Source organism: Borostomias antarcticus, assembly GCF_949987555.1.
Source record: "Borostomias antarcticus genome assembly, chromosome: 23".
NCBI lineage: Eukaryota > Metazoa > Chordata > Actinopteri > Stomiiformes > Stomiidae > Borostomias > Borostomias antarcticus.
In genome coordinates this window covers 15,974,521-15,986,883 of record NC_140256.1, presented here as the reverse complement: position 1 = coordinate 15,986,883, position 12,363 = coordinate 15,974,521, and the positions used below count along the sequence as shown (strand labels likewise).

Genomic DNA, 12,363 nt, shown 5'->3' with positions numbered 1-12,363 from the left:
CGCTGCTAGACTCGACCTTGAGGCAATTACTCTGCAAACAAAAACCCGGACATTAGAATCAGGTGTTGTGAGCAGCGTTGGGTACAGTGCTGGGTACGGTGTTGAGTATGGTGTTGAGTGAGCGAGACAGTGCTGGCTATGTCTGTTCATCGCAGACTCCACACAGAACATCCTAACCTTGAATGACAAAAAAAAGCACAATTGTATTCATTTCAGTATGTGATATCTACAGGTATGTCTGTTCATCCAGATTCATCTTCACAGCTTTTACAGCCTATATTTTTGTGTTTTTAAAACAGTTTTTTTTTTACTACTCTGTAATTTCCTATTAAAAACTGCAATTTTCTATAACTTAACTAAACTAATCTAAAAATGACTTGTTAAGTATTCAGGTTTAGTTACCAAAGTAGTACCTAGTTTCATACCAAAACCCCCTTCTAAAGGTATGAACAGTCTTCAATCCACATAATCTACTAACTATAATATTTGATTTTGTTTTGAATTTCAGAAAATAAAAAAGTAATTTTACCAGAAAATGAACTTAAAAAATGAACAAGCAAAATGGGTTTTTAAGTGCCTGTTTTAGCCACAATTCCAGTAAACCGGACAATAGTTTACTGCATCCAGAAAGGACTTCCAGGAAGCCCAGATGCGGGGACGCCTCAGCCCGCCGCTCGGCACCTCAGACTGGGTAGGACTAGCGAGGCGCCCCCCGCCTCTTCAAGACAGCGCTGGAGGACAGCTGCTCCACCATTTTCTTTTTTATTGCTGACTACTGTGTTCTTATCAAGCTAACAGAAATGACTGCTCCTGGTGCCTCCATCTGTCCCACACAAGCAGGGGGGCTCACAGGTGTTGACAGAAAACACGGAAAATGTCATTTACAGACCAGATCACGCTTGTTCATTGTCGCATCGCAAAACATTTTCATTAGCGTACAGTTTGTTTTCCTGTCAGAAACTGCACCTCCTCTCTCTCAATCTCTCTCTCTTCGGCCTTTCTTTCTGTCTCGCTCTTTTCTTGCTCTCTCCCTCGCTCTCTCTCTCTTCCTCGCTCTCTCTCTCTCCCTCGGCTGGCGAATGTTCTCTCGCTGGTGCTGCAACCCCGTGGGATGAAAGAACGACAGAGCAAGAGGTCATTAACGAGAACTAATCAGCCCTCAGTCACAGAGGAATGAGGGAGGGAGGGCGAGAGAGAGAGAGAGAAAAAGAGAGAGAGAGGGGAGAGAGAGAGAAAGAAGAGAGAGAGAGAGGGGAGAGAGAGAAAGAAAGAGAGAGAGAGAGGGGGGGGAGAAAGAGAGAGAGAGAGAGAGAGAGAGAAAGAAAGAGAGAGAGAGAGAGAGAGAGAGAGAGAGAGAGAGAGAGAGAGAGAGAGAGAGAGAGAGAAAGAGGGCGATTGGCAGAGCTATGAGTGAGTGTACTCTACCAGTCCTGGGGGTCAAATTCATTTGAACTCAATCTTATATTTTTGAATTACATACTACACTGTGGAACTGTCTAAAAAATGGACAAATCAATATTCACTCAAATGAAATGGGAACTTGAGCTTGTAACTGTGTTACAATTATGTAAGCAAATGCGTGGAGTAGAGAGATGGTTTCCTGGGTCTGTTTCTACACTCAGGACAGGGTTTGAGCCTGAGGTCTGGAGACTAGCATTCCCCCTTCCTTTCGCCTGAGTGTGCAGTGTGTGCCTCTAAATCAGGCACACACACACACACACACACACACACACACACCAGCAGAGACTCCACACACACACACACACACACACACACACACACACACACACACACACACACACACACCAGCAGAGACTCCACACACACACACACCAGCAGAGACTCCACACACACACACACACACACACACACACACACACACCAGCAGAGACTCCACACACACACACACACACACACACACACACACACACCAGCAGAGACTCCACACACACACACACACACACACACCAGCAGAGACTCCACACACACACAAGCAGAGAATACCAAAAAACAGACATACGCGCGGTGACCAACAGTCTGTCATGTCGTGCTGGCCAGTGACAGGTAATGAGGATTCCAGCAGAGAGAAATGTCATTATTCAGGTTTATATGAGGAGAGCTGAGCAAGTTCTACCCATGTCTCTCATTCCTAACATATCACACATGCTCACAGAATCCACACGGGAACCACACACACACGGAACAACATATCACACAGGCTCACAGAATCCACACGGGAACCACACACACGGAACAACATATCACACAGGCTCACAGAACCCACACGGGAACCACACACACACGGAACAACATATCACACAGGCTCACAGAACCCACACGGGAACCACACACACATGGGACAACATATCACACAGGCTCACAGAACCCACACGGGAACCACACACACGGAACAACATATCACACAGGCTCACAGAACCCACACGGGAACCACACACACATGGGACAACATAACACACAGGCTCACAGAACCCACACGGGAACCACACACACAGGGAACCACACACACTGGGAACCTCACACACGGGGAACAACACACACGGGGAACCACACACACGGGACAACATATCACACAGGCTCACAGAACCCACACGGGGAACCACACACGCGGGACAGCAGACGCGGACGGAGCACACAGATAGTGAGGAGGAGAATGACGGACTTGAGGGAAGTGTTGGAAAAGTGTCTCTGATAAAAAGAAGGCCTGCTCGCTAGATCTGGTTCCTCCACCGCCTGGCTCCCGACAACGCTCTGCTTCATTATCCCTCGCTGTGTGTGTGTGTGAGTGTGTGTGTGCGCGTGCATGTGTGACCTCTATGTGGACGCCTTGGAGGGACTCCTGAAATATCTAATTGTATTCATTCATTTTCTGGCCTCAGCTAGAGAGAGAGAGAGGGGGAGAGAGAGAGAGAGAGAGAGAGAGAGAGAGAGAGAGAGAGAGGGGGGGGGGGAGAGAGAGGGGGGGGAGAGAGAGAGGGAGGGAGAGAGAGAGGGCGAGAGAGAGGGGGGGGGAGAGAGAGAGAGGGAGGGAGAGAGAGAGAGAGAGAGAGAGAGGGAGAGAGAAGGAGAGGGGTAAGGACTACGGGGGAGAGAAGGAAAGCGGAAGACTCACCAGCATAACAGCAGGAACCTTGTGTGTGTGAGAGAGAGGAAGAGAGAGAGAGAGAGAGAGAGAGAGAGAGAGAGACTGATGAAAGCTGTCTAGTACAGGTGAAGGATATTAGAATCCTTCTCATTAGCCTCTGAGGGGGTGTGTGCGTGACGAGAGAGAAAGAGTGAGAGAGAGAGAAATTCACCAGGGGAATTGAGCAGTTAGCAGGTGTCTGCTCCCCTACCGTAGTTGTGAGGTGGCTGGAACCCACAGAGCTCACCTCTCCCTCCCTCCCTCCCTCGCTGTACTCCCACAAACACACAGCCCGAGCAAGCTGCTATCCCAATCCCTCCCTGCTTTCACATAGTGTTCCACTGTTGCATTTCACAATGCATTTGGTCTGCAGTACATTTCTATTGTGTTCCTGTTTATGGAATAGACGGTTAGCCTGAGCAAACAGCGCGTCAACAGGAGTTTGAACTGCAGAGACGGGCAGGGGGCTCCGGAGCGGTACACTAACACGGCCGCCATCAGCAAGCCACCAGGCTCATGAATAAACCCAACATGTTTTCACTGAGTCATGTCTGTTTGCTCTCTTCCTCTCCTGTCGGGCGGCACTTCGCATTTTCTGACACGGCACTACAGGACTGAGAGTACAAATAAATTCTATTAGTGTGTGAATGACTAACCCTCTGGAAATATGTTCCTTTCCCGGGGTTTGTAGTCGGAGCGGTTCAGAAATTGGCCTGAGGAAACAATCTATTTCTCCTATTTTACTAGGACGCAAGTCCGTTGTGAGTAGTCTAGCTTCTTCAGGAAAGGTGGCTGTTTTTCTTGTCTTTTTTTCGCCCACCTTTTTGACTCGAACACGACATTTAGGCAACGTTTAGCCTACTTAAAACTTTTTTTTTTTTTTTTTTACTTGTGTAACTGTATTTTCCCTTCTGTGAAACTAAGCAAACTGTGAGTGACATCTGGAACGAATCAGGCCCACGGAGCAGCCAGTCAGCCCGTTGCGAAAGACGTGCGGCCCAATGAAAGTGCGTCTATCAGCGCAGCGCATCAGATTTAGCTCCAATTTGTGTTACTGCTCTCGAATAGAGCGGCGCACAAATAAGCAGCTGGTCCGGGCGGGGGTGGAGGCCGCGGGGCCACAGCAGTCATGGGGTGCAGCTATCAGCCCTGGGGATCTAGCATGGTGCCCCATGGTAAGGTCATTACTCTGAACCGCGCCTCTCTACGCTTATAACCACGAATTGCTCTTGGCGATAAGCCTTCGTTCTTTTCTGTCATTTTTATTTTTTACCAAACTTCAAACTGAATGTAAATAGTTATACAGCAAAGTCAGTGTGTAGGATTAATGACTTGGTAGATGAATTTGGAGAGGAAGCAGGGGGCTTCACTCAACAAATACTAGGTACTGTTGGCAGTTGAGTGAACAGTCGCTTAAAAGTCAACCGGCTGTAGCCGTCTTACTACCGGGGCTTCTCGAGCACAGTCTCCAACTGTGTGGGTGTAGAATGGGCTTCTTTAATACTGTGCTTATGTGATAGACTATTATAATAAAATCTGATCAAATTCTGGTTGTACTTTCAGGTTGACTATGCCAGTGAGAGCGAATGACGGTTCTGGACATATTGAAGTGCGGATACGGATTTGACCTTTGACACCGCACAATTGAGAGACATGTAATCTATAACATTTAGAAAAAGTATTTACTCATTTTAAGAGAATTCTGCTTAATTACCATGTGTTACTCAGTATAAATTAATTTAGCTTATGTAAACACATACAAACACACACACACACACACACACACAGAATCTGAATACAAACGTTGTTCACTTACAGAAGTCACAACGTGGCCTAACCTGTTATCATGATTAAAAAAATCTTCATTTTATAATTTGTATAGGCTAATGAATGTACAATAATGAATCACCCCTCACTTTAATAAAACGTTATGAATGTGGACACCATTGGTTAAATAGGATGGTCTATCACAAAAATGACCTTTAATAGTCTTCAATAGGCTAAAATAAAAATGAAAACTGTCAATGGATAATCTAATAATCTCTGGGCTCCCAGAGTTCCCAGTAGGCCTGTGCGTTACAACCGTTCCCAACCACAGACCTGTTCTTGTTTTACAGGTTTGCATAAACTCAAATTAATCCTAAAACTACAGTATGACACATAGCCTATGTTGAAACTGTCCGCCTAGATATAACAACAGTTTACCAACACCGATAAGGGATAGTCTAACTCTTGTTCAGAAGTTGTTCTTAGGCCGTTCTCGCAATCACTCAGGCATATCCCATATAGTCCACGGTCTACATTCAAATAAATGTAGGCCTAGCAAATAACCGTGTTTTACCGACAATTTTGAGAATACTTTTCTAATCTGAAATGTGTGGATATAAATAATTGTCGCCTCATTTTCTCTCCCTCCCTAAAACTTTTTAAAAAGCAAACAAACACACAAACAAATAATAATAATTCCGTCCTCACCGCTCAGACAAGCTCTGCTTAAAAATAGGGATAAATTATTGAGGGGGGGGGGGATCATCAATGCGGAACCCTTCCTGAAAGTTTGATATTGATTAGGCTGTAAAATAATATAAAACGCACAGAGAAGCAGCACGCAGACGGCTCTCCGTGTCGATGGAGTCCCGCTCTCCTAAAAACCCACCTCAGTCCTACCCGAGTCATCTCCACTAGTCATCTCAAAAAGATTATAGAAATATTAAAGTAGGCCTACGGCTGAGGATTCTCAGAAATATAGACTAGGATTCATATCAGCCCATTCGTTGCCATTAGGCCTATAGGCACTCTGAAATAAACGCCACTTGTATCACTCGGCGGAGAAGAAAACGCCCGTAGCCTAGACAGGATGCCATGGTGTAACATAGATGTGGCATGATGTCGAGGACTGAATTCAGCTGGATGATATCACCCCGGGCCCGGCACGCACTAGCGGCCAACCTCGTGCCCGGGGTTCGGCTCCCCAAACACGGCCGTGGGAGAGTAGGACAGGGCTGCTCTGTCCCACGGTCGGGCAAAACATCCACGAACTAATCACAATCATCTCAACACTGGATTAGAAACCGGGATCCCTGTTGCGTGGCTACGTAGGCTAACTGAAACCCGTATTGCCAATTAGTAAAATAGTGCGCACAGGTTCCGTGGGATTAAAGGGAAATATTAGGTTGATTCTATAATGATTGGTCAAAACGCAGCTCTATTGAATCCATGTATCAGCGAAAATAAATCTACAAACCCCGTGCCTTGCTTCGTCACGGCGATATGTCGATTTGACCTAGAGCCGAAACAAAACCACACGGGTCTCCCTCGCCCCGCTGCCCTGTCTGACAAGCACCTACCTGGGGTTGGTTCGGTTCCAGAAGACTGCATAGCGGTCGGCCACCACCTTGGAGCTCGGCTCCTGGCTAAATACACACATCCACATCACCAGGCAGACGAATAGGACCATCTCCACTTGCAGCATCACTACAGCAAACTTCAGCACGTAGGCTATTCCTCTTCAATACGGGCAGGCTGCGCGAACACTCGGCTTTGTGGGGAGGGGGGGCACTTCAGATACAAATGTTATTTCTCATTCACATTTGTACGTTTGTGTGTCCTATGTCGCAGTCTGTGAACGTTGAAGAGAAATCGACACGACAGGAAATCGCGGCGTTCTGTCCCTCCTGTGTCTGCGATGTGCCGGAGGGCGCAGAATGCAACCGAGGTGACCGCGGAGTGGTCAGTGGAAATGATGCTGGGGTGTTGATATACCAGTGGCAGTGAACTTCTGATATGCGGATGTCACTGCGTGTTCTGCGCGTATTGCTCTTAATCGAGGTCCGAGGTTTCTTCTAAAGTGCGTTCGCGGGACGTCCGTTTTGACTGCGCCAGAATGCGTAGAATCACTTGTAGTTGGATCCGATATTTTCTCCGGGAAATGTACAAATAACGAAATCGATGAGTCGGACGCGCACAATTGCGCTTCGAGATCTCTCTCCAACGGCCGCCGCGTTCTTCTCACGGTCATGCGATGAATTGCCTATGCATCAGGACAGCTACCAGTAGCCTCGCTGCTCGCTGAAACCAACAGCGCAAAGGGGTTTTAAGTCCAAGTACGAGAGAAGAGGAAAGGAGAGCGGTATGTGTCCAATGTCGTCCTGTGGCGCACGTCAGATGTCCACGTTTTCCGAGCAACTTTTAAATGCCGTGCATATACACAGTCCCCCGGCGGCGCGGACTCGGGTTTCGTATCGCCGTCTCGCCGCTCCGTGCGCAGACTGGCCGAGGACGCTGGGATCCGCTTCTCAGCGATGTCTTGGAAGTGTCACGGGTATAAGGTGGGGAGGAGTCCCTGTCTCGGTGGCTTTCTCATGCGCTGGGTGACAGTAGAGATGCTTGTTTTATTCTGAAACCAAATGCCGACGTCCCACAGTATCCTCCTCATATAGGCTATGTGCTAAGGAGAAGGGCAAACCCCCCAATATATATATATATATATTTGAATGAAACGTGGTCCATGTGCGTATCTCTCCGCTGTTTGGACTGAACGGGGAGCGGAGGTGAGGGAGGCAGCGGCGTCCGCGAGAGACTGGGTTCGGTTACAGCCGATCGGAGGATTGTCCCATTGGTTTGAAATTTGAATGGGCGTCGCACTAACAAAATCACGATCCCTTCCCTTCGAACCGAACTAATTCAATTACCACGAGGTAGCTGAAAGCATCGTTTTCCCCCGGTGAAAGAGGACCGGGACAGGGACCGGTTGATACGCCGTCAGATCCTAGCCGATAAAAAGGACAAAGCTATTTCATTACCGCGCAAACGGACCCAGCAGACCAGAGAGGGTTCGAGTTACCGTGCGTGCGTGCGTGCGTGTGTGTGTGTGTGAACGGCTTTGCGTGTGTTTCAGAGAGAGAGAGAGAGAATCTCAAGGTTTTATTATTGGACAAGGAACACAATGATGTAGGCTACTTTAGGCCAAATTCGGAAATGTGATAGAATGAATGTTGATAGATAAATCTTTAAGTTCTGACAACCAAAGGAAGCAGTGACTTATTACTGCTGAGACACAGGGTGAGGTATTGAGCGGTGGTTCTGGGGATATGTAGGCCTACTTGTTGCAGTGAAAGGCTTCTCACAGCCACGGTCCAAGCTGGCGCTCCAGCGCCCCGACGCCCCGGGAGAGGAGAATAGCTGGACTGCTCTCATTAACATGTCTTCAGTCAAGTGGACTGACAGCACCGTGCAAAATTTTCCAAATTCCACTGATCAGTTAATTTCTTAGTACAGTTAATTTATTCAGCAGGTAATGTCTTAGTAAATATGTTATTTAAAGGACTGCAAATATGCTATTTAAATGACTGCAGGGCAGGCATAGCCTAAGTGAAGAAAGACATTATTGTAAATAAATAAAAAGCATAGTCCACGGTCAAATTAGACCAGGGTAATTATTACTAGCTTAATAAATCATGATGTTTTTCATTTTATTTTCATTATGAAAAAATCCAGTTTTATTTATATTTTTGCCACATTCCAACCACCTCACTGTGCATTAAATACCAGACACTATGCATGTGTATATGCACATGTACATGTGGGTCCGTGTGTGTGTGTGTGTGTGTGTGTAATAGGTTCTTTCTCAGGCTTGTAACCTTCATTACAGTCTGCAGGTCACATGCGGGGGGAGGGAGGGGGGGCATGCAGCTCATAGTTTAAGATTATCCTCATGACCTCCTCCCAATATCTACTAAGAGCCACTGGCAGCTACAACACACGGCCACGCACACACACACACACACACACACACACACACACACACACACACACACACACACAGGGACGACTACCAGGAGTGGAGGAGAGTCCTGACGTCAGAGAACACGCAAGTTTCCAAACTCGCTTTACAGTATGGAATGCATTGAGTCCTGCTTGGTTGACACACGCACGCAGGCACGCACACGCACACACACACAGACACACATACCGCACACTTTCATATAAACGCACACACACACGCTTTCATATGAACACACACAATGACAGTGCATTCTTCATAACAAGAAGATTGGACCTCGTGGCTGGTGCAGACCGCCAACTGCTTTCATTTGGAATGTCAGGGAAACATATTCAGCCTGCTGTCCTCTCTACCCTGCAGTGCTGTCCCCTCTCTACCCTGCAGTGCTGTCCCCTCTCTACCCTGCAGTGCTGTCCCCTCTACCCTGCAGTTCTGTCCCCTCTCTACCCTGCAGTGCTGTCCTCTCTACCCTGCAGTGCTGTCCTCTCAACCCTGCAGTGCTGTCCTCTCTACCCTGCAGTGCTGTCCCTCTCTACCCTGCAGTGCTGTCCTTCTCTACCCTGTAGTGCTGTCCCTCTCTACCCTGTAGTGCTGTCCCTCGCTACCCTGCAGTGCTGTCCTCTCTCTACCCTGCACTGCTGTCCTCTCTCTACACTGCAGTTCTGTCCCCTCTCTACACTGCAGTGCTTTCCCTCTCTACCCTGCAGTGCTGTCCTCTCTCTGCCTTGCAGTGCTGTCCCTCTCTACCCTGCAGTGCTGTCCCCTCTCTACCCTGCAATGATGTCCACTCTGTACCCTGCTGTGGTCCCCTCTCTACCATGCAGTGCTGTCCCCTCTCTACCCTCAGTGCTGTCCTTCTTTACCCGGCAGTGCTGTCCCTCTCTACTCTGCAGTGCTGTCCTCTCTCTACCCAGCAGTGCTGTCCTCTCTCTACCCAGCAGTGCTGTCCCTCTCTCCCCTGCAGTGCTGTCCCCTCTCTACCCTCCAATGCTATCTTCTCTGTACCCAGCAGTGCTGTCCTCTCTCTACCCAGCAGTGCTGTCCCCTCTCTACCCTCCAGTGCTGTCCTCTCTCTACCCTGCAGTGCTGTCCCTCTCTCCCCTGCAATGCTGTCCCCTCTCTACCCTGCAGTGCTGTCCTCTCTGTACCATACAGTGCTGTGACCTCTACCCTGCAGTGCTGTCCTCTCTCTACCCTGCAGTGCTGTCCTCTCTCTACCATGCAGTGCTGTCCCCTCTCTACCCTCAGTGCTGTCCCTCTCTACTCTGCAGTGCTGTACTCTGTCTACCCAGCAGTGCTGTCCCCTCTCTACCCTCCAATGCTATCTTCTCTGTACCCAGCAGTGCTGTCCTCTCTCTACCCAGCAGTGCTGTCCCCTCTCTACCCTCGAGTGCTGTCCTCTCTCTACCCTGCAGTGCTGTCCCTCTCTCCCCTGCAATGCTGCCCCCTCTCTACCCTGCAGTTCCGTCCCCTCTCTTCTCTGCACTGCTGTCCCTCTCTACCCTGCAGTGCTGTCCCCTCTACCCTGCAGTGCTGTCCCCCTCTTCCCTGCAGTGCTGTCCTCTCTCTACCTTGCAGTGCTGTCCCTCTCTACACTGCAGTGTTGTCCCCTCTACCCTGCAGTGCTGTCCTCTCTACCCTGCAGTGCTGTCCACTCTGTACCCTGCAGTTCTGTCCTCTCTCTACCCTGCAGTGCTGTCCTCTCTCTACCCTTCAGTGCTGTCCCTCTCTACCCGGCAGTGCTGTCCCTCTCTAATCTGCAGTGCTGTACTCTGTCTACCCATCAGTGCTGTCCCCTCTCTACCCTCAAATGCTATCTTCTCTGTACCCAGCAGTGCTGTCCTCTCTCTACCCTGCAGTGCTGTCCCTCTCTCCCCTGCAATGCTGTCCTCTCTCTACCCTGCAGTTCCATCCCCTCTCTTCTCTGCACTGCTGTCCCTCTCTACCCTGAAGTGCTGTCCCCTCTACCCTGCAGTGCTGTCCCCCTCTTCCCTGCAGTGCTGTCCTCTCTGTACCATACAGTGCTGTCCTCTCTCTACCCTGCAGTGCTGTGCCCTCTACCCTGCAGTGCTGTCCTCTCTGTACCCTGCAGTGCTGTCCTCTCTCTACCCTGCAGTTCCATCCCCTCTCTTCTCTGCACTGCTGTCCCTCTCTACCCTGAAGTGCTGTCCCCTCTACCCTGCAGTGCTGTCCCCCTCTTCCCTGCAGTGCTGTCCTCTCTGTACCATACAGTGCTGTCCTCTCTCTACCCTGCAGTGCTGTGCCCTCTACCCTGCAGTGCTGTCCTCTCTGTACCCTGCAGTGCTGTCCTCTCTCTACCCTGCAGTTCCATCCCCTCTCTTCTCTGCACTGCTGTCCCTCTCTACCCTGAAGTGCTGTCCCCTCTACCCTGCAGTGCTGTCCCCCTCTTCCCTGCAGTGCTGTCCTCTCTCTACCTTGCAGTGCTGTCCCTCTCTACTCTGCACTGCTGTCCTCTCTCTACACTGCAGTGCTTTCCCTCTCTACCCTGCAGTGCTGTCCTCTCTACCCTGCAGTGATGTCCTCTCTCTACCCTGCAGTGCTGTCCTCTCTCTACCCTGCAGTGCTGTCCCCTCTACCCTGCAGTGCTGTCCTCTGTCTACCCTGCAGTACTGTCCTCTCTCTACCCTTCAGTGCTGTCCTCTCTCTACCATGCAGTGCTGGTGGTCCCCTCTCTACCCTGCAATGCTGTCCACTCTGTACCCTGCTGTGGTCCCCTCTCTACCCTTTAGTGCTGTCCTATCTATACCCTTAAGTGCTGTCCTCTCTACCCTTTAGTGCTGTCCCTCTCTACCCTGCAGTGCTGTCCCTCTCTACCCTGCAGTGCTGTCCTCTCTCTACCCTGCAGTGCTGTCTTCTCTCTATTCTGCAGTGCTGTCCCCTCTACCCTGCAGTGCTGTCCTCTCTACCCTGCAGTGCTCTCCCCTGTACCCTGCAGTGCTGTCCTCTCTACCCTGCAGTGCTGTCCCCTCTCTACCCTGCAGTGCTGTCCCCTCTCTACCCTGTAGTGCTGTCCCCTCTATCCTACAGTGCTGTCCTCTCTGTACCCTGCAGTGCTGTCCTCTCCCTACGCTGTAGTGTTGTCCTCTCTCTACCCTGCAGTGCTGTCCCCTGTACCCTGCAGTGCTGTGCTCTCTACCCTAAAGTGCTGTCCTCTCTCTACCCTGCAGTGCTGTCCCCTGCAGTGTTGTCCCTCTCTACCCTAAAGTGCTGTCCTCTCTCTACCCTGCAGTGCTGTCCCTCTCTACCCTGCAGTGCTGTCCCTCTCTACCCTGCAGTGCTGTCCCCTGTACCCTGCCGTGCTGTCCCCTCTACCCTGCAGTGCTGTCCTCTCTACCCTGCAGTGCTCTCCCCTGTACCCTTAAATGCCGTACTCTCTACCCTGTAGTGTTGTCCCTCTCTACCCTAAAGTGCTGTCCTC

At 49.9% G+C, this 12,363-nt stretch overlaps 1 protein-coding gene across 1 annotated transcript in view; it reads right to left on the bottom strand.

Moving 5' to 3' along the window:
* The window catches only part of LOC311324422 (ephrin-A5b), a gene marked incomplete at both ends in the record, with an annotated part of 68,593 nt that extends 61,979 nt beyond the window's left edge, over nt 1–6,614 (bottom strand). The window contains one exon of the mRNA XM_084456877.1: nt 6,490–6,614. Coding sequence (XP_084313003.1) covers nt 6,490–6,614 — 125 coding nt within the window. The remainder of the gene's footprint in view (nt 1–6,489) is intronic.
* Between the last annotated feature and the right edge of the window lie 5,749 nt (nt 6,615–12,363).